At 38.0% G+C, this 21,211-nt stretch overlaps 4 protein-coding genes across 6 annotated transcripts; 3 read left to right on the plus strand and 1 right to left on the minus strand.

The window, feature by feature from the left end:
* The first annotated feature begins 3,387 nt into the window (after window positions 1–3,387).
* On the plus strand, window positions 3,388–7,828 carry LOC110856210. The gene is made up of 7 exons (XM_022104678.2): window positions 3,388–4,288; window positions 4,728–4,992; window positions 5,062–5,454; window positions 5,530–5,976; window positions 6,063–6,437; window positions 6,511–6,918; window positions 6,998–7,828. The coding sequence occupies exons 1-7, from the start codon at window positions 3,874–3,876 to the stop codon at window positions 7,155–7,157; spliced, it is 2,463 nt and encodes an 820-aa protein (XP_021960370.1). The 5' UTR covers window positions 3,388–3,873; the 3' UTR covers window positions 7,158–7,828.
* A 5-nt stretch (window positions 7,829–7,833) lies between these two features.
* Window positions 7,834–9,720, minus strand: LOC110856263. 3 transcript variants are annotated; one of them, XM_022104750.2, is made up of 4 exons: window positions 9,550–9,720; window positions 8,920–9,403; window positions 8,126–8,847; window positions 7,834–8,046 (listed from the first exon to the last, which is right to left on the minus strand). In XM_022104750.2, the coding sequence occupies exons 2-4, from the start codon at window positions 9,387–9,389 to the stop codon at window positions 7,877–7,879; spliced, it is 1,362 nt and encodes a 453-aa protein (XP_021960442.1). In that variant the 5' UTR covers window positions 9,390–9,403; window positions 9,550–9,720; the 3' UTR covers window positions 7,834–7,876. The 3 variants fall into 3 exon arrangements, with proteins under 3 accessions (XP_021960442.1, XP_035702406.1, XP_021960434.1); XM_035846513.1 differs by having other exon boundaries at window positions 9,544–9,720; XM_022104742.2 differs by having other exon boundaries at window positions 9,495–9,720.
* A 3,453-nt stretch (window positions 9,721–13,173) lies between these two features.
* LOC110853685 (cytochrome P450 6a2) lies at window positions 13,174–15,567 on the plus strand. The gene is made up of 4 exons (XM_022102031.2): window positions 13,174–13,688; window positions 13,962–14,641; window positions 14,727–14,987; window positions 15,052–15,567. Exons 1-4 carry the CDS (start codon window positions 13,240–13,242, stop codon window positions 15,216–15,218), a joined length of 1,557 nt encoding a protein of 518 aa, XP_021957723.1. The 5' UTR covers window positions 13,174–13,239; the 3' UTR covers window positions 15,219–15,567.
* Window positions 15,568–18,905: 3,338 nt separating this feature from the next.
* Window positions 18,906–21,158, plus strand: LOC110862998 (cytochrome P450 6a2). Its single transcript, XM_022112204.2, has 4 exons — window positions 18,906–19,417; window positions 19,675–20,354; window positions 20,428–20,688; window positions 20,753–21,158. Exons 1-4 carry the CDS (start codon window positions 18,969–18,971, stop codon window positions 20,917–20,919), a joined length of 1,557 nt encoding a protein of 518 aa, XP_021967896.1. The 5' UTR covers window positions 18,906–18,968; the 3' UTR covers window positions 20,920–21,158.
* Window positions 21,159–21,211: the final 53 nt, after the last annotated feature.

Genomic DNA, 21,211 nt, shown 5'->3' on the forward strand with positions numbered 1-21,211 from the left:
GCGAATTTGTTTAGATTAGGTTTAGCTAAAACTCATAATATTCTCATACATTTAGTTTGTACCATCTTATACGCATTAGAAGAAGGCAAGTTTGAAATCGTTGAAAAATTTCCAAGTATTTGACATCGTATTTTATTCTTATCATTTATAAATGGTATTTACATATTTATGCATGCTGTTCCTAGGCTATTTCTCTTTGAATTCATTTAGACATGAATACTTTCATTCCAAACCTTACATATGTTGTAATATTCATTGAACCCTTACATACTTTAAGTATGATACTTAGGAGGACAACCCTTCACCGACAAAATCACAGATCTTGATGCCCTTTGAATATGTTGTAGCCCTAGGTGAGTCTAGCAAAAGTGAAGAAGGATTTCATTCCATGGCCCCATTTGCGCCCGCCACACCCACTCAAAGGTGCGAAAAACACGAAAAATTCCGTTTTCGTTCATTCAAAAAATCACCAAAAATCCAATTTTGATCGGATTTTCATAATTTAAGCGTTTTTGTGATCTTAGATAGTTGCTTTATCATATCCAATAGCAAACTCAATTTTTTTAAATTTTTTGAGTATTTTTGAAAATTTCCTGACCAGGGGTATGTTGTACATTGTTGGAGGCGTGAGACGTGCAAAGTGGACATCTTGTTTCAAGCTTGATGTAGTGGGGCCCAAGTTTAACGCTGAAACGGTTAAGTCTGAGTTGTGCGTATAGTTGGACAATAGGGAGTGAAAGGTTTTGGTTAAGGTATGACGGTCTGTTCTCGTCAGGTCGGAGGTATTGATACAGAGGGATAAAATTTGAGAGTCGGCATCTATCTAAGTCCTGCTGGTGAAGTATATCTGCATATTTGGCAATCATAACATTTCGAAGGGGTGATAATTCGTCATGAGAGAGGAGAGACTGGTAGGAAAGATCGCTTAACTTGATTATAGTTTCTACAATCTTGGCTGCCCAGCAATATTTGGAGGAATATATTGTGCTATTAGTGTCTCTATACTCGTACCATTTGAACTGTTCTTTTAAACATGAGAAAGTGAGAGAGGTGGAGTTTTTGACAGTCTTGATCCAAAAGTCGAGAGTGGCTTTAAAAATTTGTAGTTGGATTTTGGTAACTCCAGATTCTAATCTGCAGAAGTATGCTGGGGTTGTTGGGGGTAGTCGTAAGAGTTTCCGGACGAAAGATGACTGGGCTTTTTCCGCTGTTTCTTCTTGACCCCACCCCCATATTGGTGAAGCATAAAGGAGTGTGGATTTAACAAGTGAGTTGAATAATTTTAAGTGAGTATCAATGGGTGGGACCCGGCTTTTTCTGCATATATCCCAGACTTTGGTTGCTGCCGTAGCTATTTTGGCTCGTGATTCTAATGTATGGGTGGTGAATGTACCATTTGCGGAAAATGTTACTCCTAGATACTTGTAGGAGGGGGCAATTTCAAGTGATTGGTTTTCCCAGTGAAAATGGCTGCGAGCTAATAGTTTTGTAGATTTTTTCTTCGCGAAGATAACGACCTTGGTTTTATCTACATTGACTTGCAGCGATCTGCGGTGGAAAAATCTGGCTGCAATGTTGATCTTTTGCTGAATTTGTGATGGTGTGTCCCCAAGTAGAGCGATAACGTCAACGAAGAGGAGGAGGTGAAGCTTGGCATCTCCCACTTGTATTGGGGGTGGACCTTTTTCATCTAACTCTTTTACTAGGTCATTGATAAATATATTGAAATTAAGTCCAGATTGTGGTTCACCCTGTAACACCCCTTTTCGAATCTTGAATTTGTCCGAGAGGCCGGAAGGAAGCTTCACTTGTCCATTTGCTCGAGAATACAATGATATAAGTACGTTGATGATTTTTGATCCCATTCCAGCATTCGAGAGGACGTCCCATAAATCAGCATGGCCTGGCGAGTCATATGCAGATTTTAAGTCTACAAAAGTTACGTACAAACGCCCTTTTGGTAATCTTAGTCTTGATTGGATGAGGGTGAGTAGGGTAAAAAGATGTTCTTGGGTCCCCATCCCTTTTTTGCATCCTGCTTGGAATTTGGAAATTTTGTTGTTGGTAACAGCCCAATCATGGACTCGTTTGGAGATGATTGTAGAGAAAACTTTTAGTATTGTAGGAGCAAGTGCAATAGGTCGGTAGTTTTGGGGTAGAAGGGGGTCTCCTTTTTTGTAAATTGGTTGGAGGAGGATTGTTGTCCATTCCTCAGGAACGGTGCCATTATCGAGAATGTTGTTGAAGATACGTTGCATTTGTTGTATGTAAGGGAGGGGAAGGGATTTCCAAACTTCATTTGGAATGCCATCGTGTCCTGGAGCTTTTTTGGTTTTCAATTTGTGAAGTACATGCATGACTTCATTGAGTGTGATGGGGTAATCAAGTTGCGCATTTTCAGATTTGGAGATCGGTAGAGAGGGGGTGGTCGTTTTTGACGCGAAGAGTGTTTCGTAGTGGCAGGTCCATGATTCTGGAGGAATTTTATTCTGTGTGAATTCACGAGTTCTCATTATATTTACTGTAGCCCAGAAATCAGTAGTATTTCTGTGGTTTAGCATTGCTTTGATTATGTCATTTTTGTATTTTTGTTTCGAGGCTTTGAGTTGTAGCGAGTATTCTTGTCGACTCTGAACGTACTTATCTTTTGCTTGTTCAAAGTCACTGGAGGGAGCTTTGCGTAATGATTTCAGTAAGGACTTTGTCCTTTGTTTGAGGGAGGAACACATCTCGCAAAACCAGGGGGGATTTGTTGGTCTCGATTTAGTGCTGCTTGGGGTAGTTTGCGTTGATTTATCAGATTTGCATCTCGCAAGGCCTGTGAGATCGCTTTTTGAAAATTGTGATAGCTATCATGGGATGAGTCAATTTCTGGGAGAGATGAAGTGAAAGTGTCCAGTATTGCGGGATTCCATGTGACCTTCGGAGGGAGTTTGTGCGGTGGGGTTCGTTTATACTATGTATAATTCTCCCTAGTTATTCATTTCATTCATCCCCTATATACATATTTGTCTATGTTCGTATGTGCATACATTTATCACTTGCAGATAATTTATCCCTTCAAAATTGTTGCATTTGTACAATGTACATATTATGCATTCCGGCACATGTATACGAAAATACGAACATGCTAAATATGCATATAAAATCGACAAAAATAATTGTATAAAAATGCATGCACGTTTCCTCAGAAAGCAAAGCGTGTATGTATGTATGAATTTATCGAAATATGTGTATATGTATCTGGTTTTAACTCAAGGTTATGTACATATAGTTATAATACTATATTATAATATAACCACTTTCCGGAGTTAACATGTTGGCCAGGCCAACTATACCATCTGTACATAGAAATGTGCATATGTATCTGCGTAACCACTACTCTTTCCAATCTGTGATCTGTTGTTAATACTTAAATAACTTAAGCTACACACATAAATATCACATTTTCTCTAAAACAGAATAAATATTACAAGTTTTTAAAACACAACGTGCAAGCCGCATGCATAAAGTTGAGACTTAAAGAAGTGAAAGGTGATGCATGTATGTACATAGTTTCCCTTTACTGGGTACACTTACATAAGTCGTGGGTATTTGAATCAGGTGCACGTTTTCTTTCCAGACCCTTGAACTCAAAGAAAATAATTAATCTGACATTCAAAAGTGATGCAAACTATTTAATACACATTGATTTGAACCATATTAAACCTGTGTGAGAAGAAATTAGTAAAGTGCATTTAAGATTAGTAAATAAATAGTGCATGCATAAGTGACCGAATAGATAATAGTGGCGGTTTTAATAAGACTTAATTTTCAAGCGAAAATCAACCACAAATTAAGTAATTAGCAGTTAAAAATTAGTTATCTAAACTCATGGCGTCGTCCCGCGCATTGGATTCACTTCCCTCTCTCGACATCGCGCCGGTGGTCAGGATAACACGCGACGCCGCCGTGGAAGCCGCTCTGGTCGCTCTTCAGACTGAAAAGGAGTCCAGCGCCGCTGTGACCTACGACCCGGGGTCATGCTTCATCTGTGGTGGTAAAGTAAAAAAGGGTCAGTTTGAGGTAGAAGATGAACCTGACCTGGCCAAGCAGGTGGACCTCTTTAAGGTCAAACTACGCAAAGAAGATCCTACCTGTGACGTGAGGAAGGAAATGGTCCCTTGTTCAAATTGTGTGGCCATACTGGTTAAACAAGTCTGGGAAATGGACAAGGTCATTAAATCAATTAATGGACAAATAACCCAAATGTTAAAGAGGTCACTGAAGCTGATGGATGAAACGAACCGTAAGTTAATTAAGTTATCAATATTTAATTAATTCGACATTTCGTACAGAACTAGCGTAATATCAGTAAACATGTACGTACATATTATGTATGTATGTAGTTTGTATGATGTATGCATACATCATACATACTACATACGTATGTACATACATATTCATGCATGCAAATCTTTTCAAATTTACGAATTGTAAGTTTTTCAAATTATTAAATTTCAATACAAAATTGTCAAAATCCACATCATTTAACTTGATTAAAACCTGACGGCCGAAAAATATGTCGCCAAGTTGGATAAATGCTTTAATTAAAAACTACTAAAGTGTATAAAACCCTGACTAATATTAAATGCATGTATGTATGTATTTAAAAACAAAGCTTAGCTTTCCCATAATTATGAGAAAAAATGATTAAATAAAGTTGAACTGTTGGTTTTTAATTTAAGGTCGGAACAAGAAGATTATCCAGACAGCAGAACTTAACACTTCTCGCACTGGGGATAAGGTGGAATTAATAGCTCCGCCGAAATCTCATCCATCCACGGTCAGGTCTCCTCCTCCTCGGGTGAAAATCCGTAAACCACGTGATCTCGAATCGAGAGACAGCTTTGATTCTGATGAGGAGATCACCTTGACGCATAAATTACTGATAAGGTCGCCGGGTTCAGAAAAAATCGAGCCTCAAAGGAAGACCATCACTCCAAATAAATCGTAGTTTTTCTTTACTTTATTCAATTTTAACTACAATTTAAATGACTTCGACTAATTCTTGTGTGATAGATCGCACCACAAAATACTGAATGGCACCCCGACTGATTCTCGAAATCGTGGCGGAAATAATAAACGTAAACACAAATTCGAAGAGGACGATTATGATAATGAGGACGATCTGTTCGTTAGGCATGTCAGACGAAAGAGTGGTGCAAAGCAGCAGGATAATCCACTTCAAACGGTTTCAGAGTCTGGTTTAAACCCCAGAAATACTCCTCATTCAAATCGTGTCGAAAATTCGGTACGACAGGAAGTCCAAGGTCATAAGGAGACGGAAGTGAAAGGCCCCAAAACAAGTAATGTGTCGAGAATCTCCACGTTGCCAGACCCTTCACCAACAGGAAATAAAGCTATTGGGGTCAATAGTAAAGCTACATATTTTCCAATTTTCGAAAATATAAGGTTTTTTTTCAAACTACTTGGGGAGGTTTAAATTTGTAATAATTTTTTGAAAACCAAACCCTGCTTCTTTCATAGACACCAGAGGACAAAAAAGTCTGAGGAGGAGACAACAAAAGCCAGAACTCGGGGCAGTCCAAGGGGGAAAGGTCCTGTTAAGGAAACTGCTTCATTCATTCCCCCAGTAGTAAAATCGGGTCGAAAAACGATGCAAAATGTCGTGAAAGAGGAGACTCAAATAGGATCCAATAATGGGAATGAGATGACGTTTTCCTTTTCCCCTCAACCCTCGAGTAGGTCAATCTCTGTTGATAATTCGTCAACTCGAGATGATATTACAATTAAAATGGAGGATTGTCAATCTGACGAAATACTTGAAGAATTACTGCCACTGCAAATGTCTGATGGCATCTACTCCTCCGATATTTTGCAAAACGATGTCCCAGTGAGAGGATCGTCGTTGTCATCAACGTTGGAAAAAATTAAGTATGAAATTCCGAAGAAGGGCGAATTTCTTTTGAACCCGTAATTAAATAATTAAATTTGTTTACTAATTTAAAAATTAAGTTGCTGGAATTCTTGACGAAATGAAATGATCTTTTTTTTTACAGATTTAAGGATTTGTCACACACAAGAGTGGACGGCTTCACATTGACTACGGTACAAAAAAGCACAGAAAAAACTACTTCCAGGAACAATTCATTCTTAACTGAGACTGGTCGGAAAGATGAAGTGAACAGCCAAATCATAAAAATACCAGAACCTTATCGAACCGATAATAATTTTCGAGTGTCATTTCATGTCCCGAAGATTTCATTTTCTCAGTTTAATGTCAATAATCAAGGACCAATTCAAATAGGATTTTCACCTCTGCATACCGGCCTTGACTTTGGATTGGTGGAACAGTCACCGTGCTCACCACCAGCAGCTCCGCCAATAAGACAACGAGCATCAATTTCGACAGTGGTCATGTCTCCAAAACAAAAGTAAATTTATCTTTGTTATTAAGTAATTAGTTTTTAAAGTTTCCAAGTCAAATTAAAAATCATCTCTTATCAGATCTCTGGATGTCGCCCCAATTCAAAACCCTGCCAATAAGATAACTTCATTCCGATGTGAAATATGCAAGAAATATTTCCAGTCGCAAGCCAACTTGGAAATACACGTGCAAACAGGGCATGCGAAACCCGACGAAACTTTTGTGTGTCGGAAATGCAATAAAGATTTCTACGATCGCCGCAGTTTGGAGGATCACAAACGGATGAAGCACGACAATGACGGATTTGCTTGCTCGATCTGCAACAAGGTCTTGGCGACACGAAGAATTTGTGCGATTCACGAAGTCACGGTGTGCAATGTGTCACCGGAAAATGAAAAGATAACCAAACTTGGGCTGAAGTTTAAATCGTGTGGGTTCTCTGGGTGCAAAAAGCTGTTTTATCAGTGCAGCGAGACAGAGTTGGAAAGGTGAGGGGATGATGGTTTTATTATAATTATGGAGAAAATGTGAGATTTATCTTAAGAGACTTGTCCTGTTTTTTGATAGACACGAGGCCACGCATAAGGTGAAACAGGGCCCGATAATTGGATGGTCGTCGCTTGCTAATCAAGAATTTCCCTGTGCCAAATGTGGAAAAAGATTTGCACTCAAGTTCACACGTCAACGGCATGAAAAGAGTTGCAACAATATAATGGTGATCGATTAATGGAACTGGATTATACATTTACATTTATTTGAGGTTATGACGAAAGATTTACGGGAACGTTGCAAAAATTATTTTTAGGATAAAAGTAGAATTACTAGAAATACATAGCTAAGATATCTAGTTGAGTTTCTCAAAATTTTTAGTTTTTAGAAAAAAATGGTTGCGTCTACCTCAATAATTCTATGAATAATTTCTTACTAAATGGTAGCGCATACAAAAATGTGTTTACTTTTACTCGCAAAGATCATGTTATTTTGCTTAAAATTTGTGTAGTTTTATATTTTGTATGAAATGACATACCACATATTTTGGATCCACCATAAATCTAATGTTTAGAAAATTTGTGTAAATATTAGAAAACTTGGAAAAGTTGTAAAATTGACATGTTCAGAAGTTGAAATGTAGATATTTAATTTTAGGTAATTGACAATCATATCTAGTTATACAAAGTTAAGTTAGTATATATTTATGACGTATGCATGCAATGTACGCTTACGTTTTTATGAAGAAGTGGGATAAATATTTACCTAACTTTCATCTTTCTAAGAGCTTACACATTTATTTACGTATGACTTAGGATTAGAAATTAGACAATAAAGCAATGTTTAAGTATGTAATCTGTATTGTGCAAAAAATCCGGTTTGGACAATAAAGAACTTTTTTTTAAAGAACTGGATAAAAATTTTCGCAAATAAATTTATTCCTTATTTTTTAAAACGTCAAACTTTTTTAATTTCACTCATTTTTCTAATCACTTGTGGACAGTGAGGTAAATGATTAACGGCAAGATTGCAAATTTTATTGGTAGATATTAACTGACTATCTTTGCTTGCCTTAGTTCTTGCTTCAAACATTCTAGTTGCGGCATCCTCCCCAAAGCCCTCCATGTCTAAAAAAGCATGTTGTTTAGTTACATATATTTACCCGAAAAAGTATGTACATTTCCATATTTTAAATATATTGCTCACCCTCCAAATCTTGAAGATCTTCACTTTCCGTGCACATCATCGGTGCCATTAACAAGCCGAGTATAACTCCGTAAAATTTGCAGTTTTTGTACTCTTCCATAAAATCTTTGAAATCCAATCCATCATTCCCACTCCTATTTACGCCCAACTTTCCAAGAAATTGGATAAAGTGGTCATCATACCACTTGAGGTATTCCTCTTCCTTATGCACATCCAATTCTTTACTGGGGACGCAAGCATGTAGGAAATAGGACACTTCTGCCGACCTCGGTGCACATCTCGCTTCCTGAAAGTCGAGCAACTTTAGGTCGACGAGTTTCTCACCGTCATGTAAAAACAGGATATTATTCGTCCAGCAATCTCCATGATTTATGACGGCGTTTTTCCTACTGGTGACAATGGTGCTGATTTCGCTTAATAAGGTAACATCGATATCATCCCTGCAAAATAGTGCCAAAATTTCAGCTTCTTTCTCGTGTCCAGAGTCTCGCAGAACTTTTACTTCGCAACGCAGTAACGATTTGAAGTAATCTTTCAGCGAGTGCTCCAACTCGGCCGGATCGGGAAACATTTTTTCTTCGAGGAATGGATAAGTGGACATTATTTTGGCACCATCCCCACCAAATTGGGCGAAAGAGATGGCATGGAATTTAGCCAGGGTGGAGAGGACGAGGAGGATTTGTGGGTGGTCGAGACCTTTGATTCGATCCGCCATTTTGTATCTATTGGCAAATGATTAATAAAAATTTGCATATAAATCCATCCTACATTTTCACAGATTTATATTTGCATACCCTTTTCCCCGTAAGTTTCCCATTGCTACGAAATCATCGATTCCTCCGTTAGAAAATGACGCTAAGCATGCCGGCCAATCCGCCATTATTTCGACATCCTCGATTTTTTGCTCCTTCTGGAAGCGTACCATTTCTGGGAGGACATGGGCGTACATGTTGACCTCTTTGGTAAAGGCGGCGACTTTATTGAGCTCTTCGACTCGGAACTCATTCTTCGGCATGGTTTTAATCATGACCTCAAGTTTCTCCTCGGATGAGGAAGAGTTTGTAAAGAGGATGTCAGCACTGTAAATAATTGACATGAAATTGTCACCCGTCTTGGTGCCCAACTTGGCAGAGTATGAGACGAGTTTGGCGTCTGGATCGTGACCGTGGAGTATCTTTTGGATAAGGTCGGTTGTTATCACATCCTCCGGAGAAGAAAGATTGCCAACGTCTGGTTGACCTTCGTCTTTATCGTCCAGGCTCATTTTCGTAAATATAACTAAAAAATTTCAGAATATAATTGCTTAGTTATTTAATCGCCGGTAAAAATTAAGATTATTTGATACTCATGTTTTTAAAATTTGATGTACTTTTCCAATTTATCTATGTATTTATCTGAATGCCGGATTTTAGGACTACCTTCACCTTTTGAAAGAAATCAATATCTGTATAATTACAATGACTTGCAAGGAATTTATTTTGTGGTCGTGCTGCTAGTGTATTATTGCACTTTTCTGATGAATGATGAGCAAAGTTGTCTGTTTTTATATGCAATCACCGGCTGTTGAAGTCTCCCTGTCCAGTAGTAACAGATGAATACATACGTATTATGTAATGTAAAATTTAACCATGCACTTGATAATGAGAGTCTAATGTGCATTGCACTACAGAATACTTAAATACGTATGCATATGTATGCAATATTGATTTGTCTGAATTGAAAACGTTTAAAGTCTTACGTAACAGTATGGAAACATGTTTGTATTAACGTATTTACGGATAAGTTTGACGTTATGTGTACCTATGATAATAAAAAAGTATCATTTATGCACGGACGAGCAGAATTGTTAATGACATGCGGAGTTTTGTTTGACGAATATCGTGCTTTATGCACACAATTCTATAACTGATACATTTGGGCAGAAATTTTAATCCATACGAAATTTTGTTTGGCGTTACTTGCACTTTATGCATATGTATATGTACAGTGTCGGACAGATGTCTACGTCCACATAGTCGCGTCAATTTCATTTTCAAATTGTCACTGAACTACTGAACCAATTTTCATCATTGATATATCAAATTCTCACAAATTTAACGTAATTTCATAAAACATATGAGTTATTTCTGAAAATTCTGGGAAAACTGAGAATCATAGTGCAGAGCGAGAGAGGATGAAATTTGAGCGGACAAAAGTCTACGTCCACTTCACTTTAATTGTCAACAACAAAAATCTCTCCAATTTATAAAATCAGGTAACTTAATAAATCTATCAATAACATATGCCGCATTAATTTTTAAATAATTTTCTTCCAGAAAAATATGATGGCGTCGACACGCAAGGAAATTCCTATCGCTATTCGAGATCTTGTCATTCAGGACTGGAAGGGTGGACAAAAAGGGGGCTGTCGCAGAGACAAATATGGACCAAGTATAAATTAGCAAGGACAACCATCCAGACAATCATTAAGAACTTTAAAGCTAATGGTTCAGTCCAAAACAAGGTCAGAAGTGGTCGAAAACCCATTTTGGCTCACCGAGAAGTACGCCACGTGCTCAACAAAGTCAACGTTACACCCTCACTTAGTGCTCCAAAGCTATCTACCGAGATCAAGGAGATGTTCGACAAACAAGTTAGTCCTAGGACCATCCAAAGAACACTGAACAAGGGAAATTTGAAATCCCACAGAGCAGTCCGGAAGCCTCTTATTGTACCGAGGAATGCAACCAAACGAGTGAAGTTTGCCAGAGACCACATTTCCAAGCCACAAACATTCTGGGACATATTTTATGGACTGACGAGTCAAAGTTCAATGTCTTTGGGTCAGATGGGCGTCGTAGAGTGTGGAGATATCCAAAAGAAGCTTTGAATCCAAAAAATCTCAACCCCACAGTTAAGCACGGCGGCGGGTCGGTAATGGTGTGGGGATGCATGGCTTCAAGTGGGGCAGGAAAAATGGAATTTATTGACGGAATTATGGACCAATACAAGTACCAGGGAATACTTGACCGTAATATCCAGGAATCTGTTCGAAAACTTGGACTTGGACGACGATTTGCCTTCCAACAAGACAACGATCCGAAACACTCTGCCAAGTCCACCATGGAATACTTCAAGAAAAAAAAATTCCGAAGCTAGAATGGCCTCCCCAATCTCCAGACTTGAATCCCATTGAGCATCTGTGCGACCACATTGAAAGAGAAATAAGAAAACAATCTTTTTCAGGAATTCCGGGCCTTAAATCCAGAATTCGTGAAGTTTGGGAAACCATTTCTGAAGATGTGACCAAGAATTTGGTAAACTCAATGACTCGACGCCTTGAAGCCGTCCTTAAAGCGAACGGAGGCCCAACCAAATATTAAAAATTAATTGTTATAACATTCCTTATAAATTACAGTTTTTTTGTATGTTTTCTCTGACTGGACGTTGACTTTTGTCCATCCAATTGTTTTCATTTTGAATTAAAATACATCTCTGGCCTAAAATAAATTTTTTAGCGGAAAACTAATAATGTGCTATGAAATTACGTTAAATTTGTGAGAATTTGATATATCAATGATGAAAATTGGTTCAGTAGTTCAGTGACAATTTGAAAATGAAATTGACGCGACTATGTGGACGTAGACATCTGTCCGACACTGTACAAACCTATAACTGGTACATTTGGGTGTACATACGAGTATGTATGTACATAGATAGGTATAAGCAATATGTATGCGTACTTCCAAATAATATGTACATATGAATGTGTACATATTTTTGCTTAATGCATGTACATATGTACACTTTTGCTACATACATATGTATAGGATCATATTTATGTAATGTACATGCAAACCTATAATCCTTCTTGGTCCATCCTCTAAAAAAGTGTGTACGGTAAAATTTGGTCGCAAAAAATTTACAAAAAATTTCAAAAAAGCTTTTTAGACCTAACAATTAATTTAAAACAATATTCGATATTTTGATGCAGTAAAAATCTGAAACTCGCTTGTCTCAGTTTGTCTCTTCAACGACGATATGCGATATTGTCTGCAAAGCCATAATAAGTTAGGCAATCTGTCTCACTTACTGATACCTTGATACATCTCTCATGGTTCCAAAAGTCTTAAAAAATTGTACTTTACAAGTATCTACAGAATTGTTAATAAACGGAAAAAGTGAATCATGCGTAAATTAATATCATGAACATTTTTCAGGGTCGCCAGTTTTTACCTTTGTTTAGTTTTATCGGTGGATCTAACATTTTATTGCCATCCTCCAACTCCACGTCCCAAAAATATTATGCGCATGGCTAATTATATAATATGTATATATGTACGTTCTAATCCTACATAAGTATTTATCTAAATTCACATGCATAATAATAAATTTGACTACAGTGATTTGCATCAACTTTAAAATTTGTAATAATCCAGAGAAAATGAAATGCAGCAAATATGCCAAGAAACAATAAGATTACAGTTTTAAATTTATTCTGATGAAATCTGATTTAAAGTGCGCTAATCTTCGATGAATTTGGACCCTTGTTTTGAGATGCGCATATTTTCACGGTTTTCAATACATGAAGAGTGAAAATTAGAATCATTTTCATTACATTCTGGTAAGCATATGTACAATGTACAATAGTTAATGCAGTGAGTAGTTAATGAGTGATGCCAACTTATGGTTTTATGCAATGAAAATGACTTTTGGTAGATCTACCAGCTAACCTGTCATGCTTACTGGTACATATGCATGACAGGTTAGCTGGTAGATCTACCAAAAAGTCATTTTCATTGCATGAAACCATAAGTAGGCGTCACTCTCGTTTAATAATAACACGGGACGAGATTGGATTAAAACTGGACATGCAAACAATAACAACTCTTTGTATACTGCGTAACACAAGCTAATCCACTCCATTTGATTCAACATTGCTGGGACAGAACCGCTTAACGGGGGCACATTCACCACTAACTCTTTAATCAATAAAAAAATCTACCCAAATGTCCCGTCGCAACTTTCATATAAAAAGAGCCACATGCAACACGAGAGAATTCATACAAACACAAACTGCATTCATGCAAACATCTCAGCAAATCTTCAAATTTAATTTTTGAAATATCTCCAAAATGTTAGTGCTACTAGCCGTCCTCGTCACCATGGCCACACTTCTCCTGCACATGGTCAAAAGTCGCAAGTTCTCGTACTGGTCGTCTCGTGGGTTTCCCACGTTGCAACATAAAGTCTCCCTTCGCGACGTCTTGGCCGGAAAAAAATACCTGGTCGACGCAGATCCCGAGTATTATGACGAAATTGGTGACGAGAAATTCGGGGGATTTTCGGAACTTGGTCTATTTGGGGGTCAGACCATCTTCATAAAAGATTTGGACCTCGTGAAGAATATCTTGGTCAAAGATTTCGATCACTTTTCGGACCGGACGGGGTTTGGAGAACTGGACCGACGAATGGGACACAGTCTCACCGAGATGGGGGGACAAGAGTGGAAAGACATGAGGACATTTTTATCACCGACCTTCACATCGGGGAAAATTAAGAGGATGTTTTGCCATTTTGAGAGGTATGCATGACGATGTTTTTTAAGTTGTTTTAACTCCACAAAAATATTTGTGTGGAAAAATTTTAGGGAAATTTTGTAAAATAATTTTACACTGAAAATACGCCTTAGTCTTTGTAGGAGTACATTTAATTAACTTTAATTAACGATTATGTAAAGTATTTATTTTAACTGGTTTTTATGAAAAAAAACTATATATTTTGAGCAGGGTCAAATTATCATGAAACGTTTTATTTCTCAATAAAATTTCGTCAATTGAATTTTCAAAATTTTCAGGACTGCCACAAAATTCAACGAGCATGTCAAGACACACTCGAACTCCAAATCGGACACCAGCTTCGACCTGCCACTCCTCACCTCGATGTACAAATACACGCTGGGAAACATTGCCACCTCCGTTTTTGGCCTGGATGTGGACACTTTCGACAAAAACAACGTATTCTTCACCACCACGACCGAAATGTTTGAGTCCATAATCCAAAACAGAAAAATGCAGTTCGCCCTTGCCCAGAATTTTCCCAGGTTTTCAAAATTCTTCAAAATCCAAGCTATCGAGCAAAAATATTCCGACTTTTTCTGGGGTTTGTTGAATACGGCGTTAAAAGCGAGGCAAGAAGGGAGCGTGAAGGGGAACGATTTTTTCCAATTATTGGTCGACGCGCAGAACGAGGACAATTCGAACGTGGATATCGCTGAGGGGTCGAAGGGGAACAAAAAAAATATTAAATGGACAGACGAACTGGCCTGCGCGCAAGCCTTCCTCTTCCTCGGGGCTGGATTTTCCACGGTGGCGAATAACCTGGCGGCGGCGCTGTATCTTTTGGCGTCGGAGAGCGAAATGCAAGACAAGATGTACGAAGAGGTTAACCGCATCATGGGGACGGATGAGAAGGGCGGAGATAAAATTTCGTATGACGATTTAACCAAGCTGGAATATATGGAAATGTTTATGTCAGGTGTGTACATAGATAATTCCGATTTAAATTTGTGCGAATTTTATTTTTGCAAAAAAGATTATTATTTTTTTCACTTTTTGTGCAGAGATTCTCCGTCTCTACCCAGTACAGACGAGATTGGATCGGATTGCTGTGAGGGATTATGAGGTGTTGGACTCCAAGAACAAGAAACTCGTAATTCCGAAGGGCGCAAATGTTGTCATTTCTGCTGAAGCGATTCACAAGGATGGGCGATATTTTGCCAATCCGCTAAAATTTGATCCGGAGAGATTCAGTCAGGAAAATAAGGGGAAAATTCACCCGTACTCGTACATGCCGTTTAGCATTGGACCGAGGAACTGCATTGGTGAGAGAGAATATTGAGAATTTTGGGAGGGTTGAAAACTAATTTTTTATAACAATTTTTAAAGGGATGAGATTTGCTTTGGCGGAGACGAAAGTCTTGTTGGCGCATGTGGTGCGAAATTTCGTGATCAGTCCGACCGAGTCGACCCCATTACCAGTTAAAATTGGTAGAAATCCCGTCGGATATCAGATTGATAACAGTGTACACCTCCGATTCACACCAAGGGCGTGAGACACGACGGAAACTCAAAAATGTGCATAAAAACGCATTTGATTATTTATCCACCTTTAATTTTTAGTGTAGGTAGTCATTTTTACATACTCGTTACATATTAATAATATTGCACACATGTAGGTTTTAATTGAACTTTAAGTTACGCAAATATGTATTGAAATACAATTGAATAAAATTGTAAAAAATAATATATTGAAGATATTTCCTAATAAAAACTTAGGAAATGTATGTATAAGTCTGCCTAAGTACTCCGTGTCATGAAACTTGAGAAATGCCAATATTAGAGCCTGTAAATATCTCCCAACGTTACATAATAAACGTTACAAAATAATAATTCTATTTAAAATTTTGAGAATTTCCAATTCCAACTTAAGCTTTTGGAATGGTTTTGATACATGCATGATGGAACTTATGAAACACTAAATCTATGCATTTTAAAGCGTAATACGTCCCTTCTGCCCCAGCCTTAACGAAATGAAACTCAAGTAATTAACTGTAACTGAAACTTTATTTAGAATGAATCGTATTAACAAAAATTATTAAAGCATTTGAAAACAAAAAAAATCGTAGTCTAAGTTCTGAAAATGGTGGGTAGGTTATGTAAATACGAAAAAAAATATCTTGCACTTTAAACTATGAATACTGAACACATTTGGTATTATTTCTTTGTCCTCTTCGGCGGCGCACCCGGCATTTATAATTAAGTTTTTATAACCAGACTTTTTTGGCCGACTTGCTACCCTAATGGTTAAGAATTTTGGAATGCTTAAAGGAATCGAAGATTCAGAATAATAAACATGGAAAGGCTATAGCGGAGTCGGCTGAAAGACAGTTTAAGAGACGGTATGGATGGCTGACAGATTTTGGCGATAAGGCTGAACCATTTATCATTGTTACTTTAACACATCCGTTCTTCAAGCTCAGAGTGATCCCTCCTCAATTTTTGGAACACTGCAAATCTATTTTCAAGAAAAACGCCATCAGCCTCCAGGAGGAGTTAAATAAGCGCGATATGAGGTGCAATGAAACACCGAAGAAGTACGACATGGTGCCCTCGTTGGCAAAAAAAGCGAATCGATTTTCCATGTTCGAGGAGGGGAAAACACGAGACGACGGCGTAATGACTGGAAATTCGAGTAGCTGTAATGAAGCACAGGCAGAAGTTGCTGCGTATTTTAATAATCCCGGAAGAAGCTTTCAGACATTGTCGTCTTTTCCTTTAATTATGAAGTTAGGATTCGGTCGGAAAGTAAAGAAACATTTGAAAAACATTTGAAAAATACCTGTAAAATCCGGAAAACTTAATTAATTCCAATGACACTTTTAAGGGTTAAGAACAAGGTCCTTATCGTTCAATTTTTTCCTTCATATGGTCTGTCAGAGAGGGCGTGGTTGTGGGTGCGGTCATGATGATGATGATGACAATGAGTTGATGCACACAGCATGCAGCAGTGGCTGCGGTGTTATGCAGCAATAATGGGCAACGACGTTACTCAACGGCTGCTTTGTGCCAACTGAACTTTATTAACAACCAACCCGAGTACACAGGGTTCTGTGCCGTTACACACCCTACCTCCGGGAAATAAATCTATTTGTTTACAAATGATTTTAAATTCTAAACATATGGTTAGACTTAAATAATTGCACAATATAAATTCCAACTTAAAAATTTCTGAATTTTTGAAATAATTTTTGCACTTTACCATTATAAAACCTATTAATTACAAACAATTATACTTGGCATTAATTCAAATTAATGACATTAATTCAATTTATACTTGGCATCTTCTTCATCATAGACCCCCATCCTTCCTATCTGGCGAATTATTTGCCTCGCGGTCCCCAAAAGTGATTTGCCACTCTTTCTCGCTACCACTTTTGAGGTGTATGTCCAAATGTGACGGAATCTTCCCAACTTTTTGGGTGGTTTTGTTCGACGACTATATTCTCTCTTGCATAATGCCCAAAATCTTTCAATTGGTCTTGCCCGAGGGACGTAGGGAGCATATTCCTTTTTTGCAAAAAAATCGATTTTTTTCGACCGCAGGTAGTCCAGAACAACTTTTGAAGAATGACATGTTGCTGTGTCCGGTCAGAAAAGTACATCACGATTATTGATAAAGGGGATCAAGATCTTCTTTACACAATCATTCAGATATCTCTCCGAGGTCATGGTGGCTGTGGTCACGAACGGCTTTGAGACGTCCCCCAATGAGTCCAATGCTTGCCCGATTATGTGCTTTATGGGGAATTTTGACTTCGTCGTGTATTTGAAGGAATCTTCAAACGTTTTCTTATTAGTATATGAGTAGTACTTCCTCGCAGGGACTTCATCTGGATCATTCGAGCAATTGGTCTCATCATTCATGACCAGAATCACGGGCATGTTTTGCTTGACTCGTTTTTCAACAATCTGCCGAGAGTTGGGCTTTGCTCTTTTTTGCTGACCTTGGTTGTACTTTGGTGCAGGTGTCGCCCTATAGGATTTGACCCCCAACTTCGTAGGTTTAATGTCATGTAAACTTAATTTTGATATTTTCAATTTGTAGCCCAAATTACTATCTGATATCCCAAGGTTATTTTTGTTTTCCTTCTGAACTCTACGTATTACTTTGGGGGTCGCTACACGAGCAGGACGATTTTTTAATTTTTTGAATTCAGCATTCCTCCTCCCCTCATACATATCAAAAACTCTGCAAATTGCCCCATTATGAATTTTTTCTTTTTCGAAGTGGCTATTAACCATTATCTGAACGCGCTCGCACACTTTTTCGTAGTAGTGGCAAAATTTTTTTGCGAGTTCCTCTGAATTTTTTGTTCTTATTTTTGAACTAATCGAGATATCGATTTCCGGTTTTCTGATTTGGATAGTAAATCGCATGGACTACAAAACTACCGCGTTCCAACTCAGTGACAATTTTTCTTTCAGACAAATAAATATACTTTTTCAAGTGTTTCTTTACTTTCCGACCGAACCCTATGTAGTAAAAATGTAGAAAAATGCAAATTAGCTTGAATAAATCTAAAAGAAAAATCCGTTGTAAATGAATTTTTAATTTTAATGATTTTAACATATGATTAAGAATACAAGGTAAAAGGTAGTTTAGTGAAAGTAGTTAAAATGTAGTTAGAAATAATTAGTAGTTAGAATAGGGTGTAGGATGTAGGATGTAGTTGAAAATGTAGTTAGAATTCAACTCTGCCATCAAAGTAGTTGTAGTTTAACTACTTCTCTGAGTAGTTACACAACACTGGAGAAGTTAATAAGTGAGGCCGACTTATGGTTTCATCCAATGAAAATGACTTTTTGGTAGATCTACCAGCTAACCTGTCATGCTTACGGGTATAGTGCATACGCGTAAGCATGACAGGTTAGCTGGTAGATCTACCAAAAAGTCATTTTCATTGCATGAAACATAAGTAGGCGTCACTCACGTTTAACAATACACGACGAGATTAGATTAAAACTACAATATTCTCCATACCCAATAACAACTGTTTTTATACTGCGTATTTAACACAAGCTAATCTACGTATTTGATTCAACATTGCTGGGACAGAACCGCTTAACGGGGACACATTCAGCATTAACTCTTTAATCAATAAAAAAAATCTACCCAAATGCCCCGTCGCAACTTTCATATAAAAAGAGCTCCATACAACACGAGAGAATTCATACAAACATAATCTGCTTTCATGCAAACATCTCAGCAAATCTACCAATTTAATTTTTGAAATACATCCAAAATGCTAGTGCTACTAGCCGTCCTCGTCACCATGGCCACACTGCTCCTGCACATGGTCAAAAGTCTTAAATTCTCGTACTGGTCATCTCGTGGGTTTCCTACTTTGCAACATAAAGTCTCCCTTCGTGACCTTTTGGGCGGTAAAAGGTATTTGATCGACGGTGATCCCGAGTATTATGACGAAATTGGTGACGAGAAATTTGCCGGATTTTCGGAACTTGGCCTATTTGGGGGTCAAACCATCTTCATAAAAGATTTGGACCTCGTGAAGAATATTTTGGTCAAAGATTTTGATCACTTTTCGGACCGGACGGGGTTTGGAGAACTGGACCGACGGATGGGTCACAGTCTCACCGAGATGGGGGGACAAGAGTGGAAAGACATGAGGACATTTTTATCACCGACCTTCACATCGGGGAAAATTAAGAGGATGTTTTGCCATTTTGAGAGGTATGCATAAGGAAGTTTTTTAAGTTGCTTTAGGAAAATTTTGTAAAATAATTTTATACTTTAAATATGAAAATACGCATTGGTCTTGGTTGGTGTACATACATGTATGAAATTAATCTTCTTCGTTATCTTGATAATTTTTTTAAATGCAAGTTTACTGATTTTTCGAAGTTTACAAAGTTACCAAGGATTGCGTGATTTGAGATATTTTTTTTATTTCCATGAAATTTCATAATTCAAATTTTCAAAATTTTCAGGATTGCCACAAAATTCAATGAGCACGTCAAGACACACGCAACCTCCAAATTGGACACCAGCTTCGACCTGCCACTCCTCACCTCGATGTACAAATATACGCTGGGAAACATTGCCACCTCCGTGTTTGGCCTGGATGTCGACACTTTCGACAAAAACGATGTATTCTTCACCACCACGACCGAAATGCTGGCGTCCTTCATCAAAAATAGAAAAATGCATTTCGCCCTTCTCCAGAATTTTCCCAGGTTTTCTAAATTCGCCAAAATCCAAGGTTTCGAGCAGAAATATTCCGATTTTTTCTGGGGTCTGTTGAACGCGGCGTTAAAAGCGAGACAAGAAGGGAGCGTGAAGGGGAACGATTTTTTCCAATTATTAGTCGACGCGCAGAATGAGGACAACTCGAACGTGGATATCGCTGAGGGGTCGAAAGGGAACAAGAAAAATATTAAATGGACAAACGAACTGGCCTGCGCGCAAGCTTTCCTCTTCATCGGGGCTGGATTTTCCACGGTGGCGAATAACCTGGCGGCGGCGCTGTATCTTTTGGCGTCGGAGGGCGAAATCCAAGACAAGGTGTACGAAGAGGTTAACCGCATCATGGGGACGGATGAAAAGGGTGGAGATAAAATTTCGTATGATGATTTAACCAAACTGGAATATATGGAAATGTTTATGTCAGGTGTGATTTCACTTTATGCGAATTTTATTTTTGCAAAAAGAGGAATAATTTTATATTTTCAAATTTTTTGCAGAGGTTCTCCGTCTCTACCCAGTACAGTTGAGATTGGATCGGATTGCAGTGAGGGATTATGAGGTGTTGGACTCTAAGAACAGGAAACTCGTAATTCCAAAGGGTGCAAATGTTGTCATTTCTGCTGAAGCGATTCACAAGGATGAGCGATATTTTGCTAATCCGCTAAAATTTGATCCGGAGAGATTCAGTCAGAAAAATAGGGGGAAAATTCACCCGTATTCGTACATGCCGTTTAGCGTTGGACCGAGAAACTGCATTGGTGAGAATACTGATCGAAATTTTTGGGAGGGTTGAAAACTAATTTTTTGTAACAATTTTTACAGGGATGAGATATGCCTTGGCGGAGACGAAAGTCTTGTTGGCGCATGTCGTGCGAAACTTCGTGATTAGTCCGACCGAGTCGACCCCAATACCAGTTAAAATTCCTAGAAATCCAATCGGATATCAGATTGATAACAGTGTACACCTCCGATTTGCACCAAGGGCATGATACGCGACTGCGGCTCGAAAATGTACATGAAAACGCAATAGATTATTTATCCGCCTTTAATTTTTAGTGTATATAGTCATTTTACATGCTAGTTAATATTTCACACATGTAGCTTTTAACTGTACTTTCAGAATCAGTTACGCAAGTATGGATATCCAAATACAATTAAAACAAATTATAAAAAATAATTATGAAGATATTCCCTAATAAAAACGTAAACTGAGAATAGTTCCAAGTCCAACTTAAGCTTTTGGAATGGTTTTAATACTTGCATGATGGAACTTCTACAACT

Source organism: Folsomia candida, unplaced genomic scaffold, assembly GCF_002217175.1.
Source record: "Folsomia candida strain VU population unplaced genomic scaffold, ASM221717v1 Fcan01_Sc001, whole genome shotgun sequence".
NCBI lineage: Eukaryota > Metazoa > Arthropoda > Collembola > Entomobryomorpha > Isotomidae > Folsomia > Folsomia candida.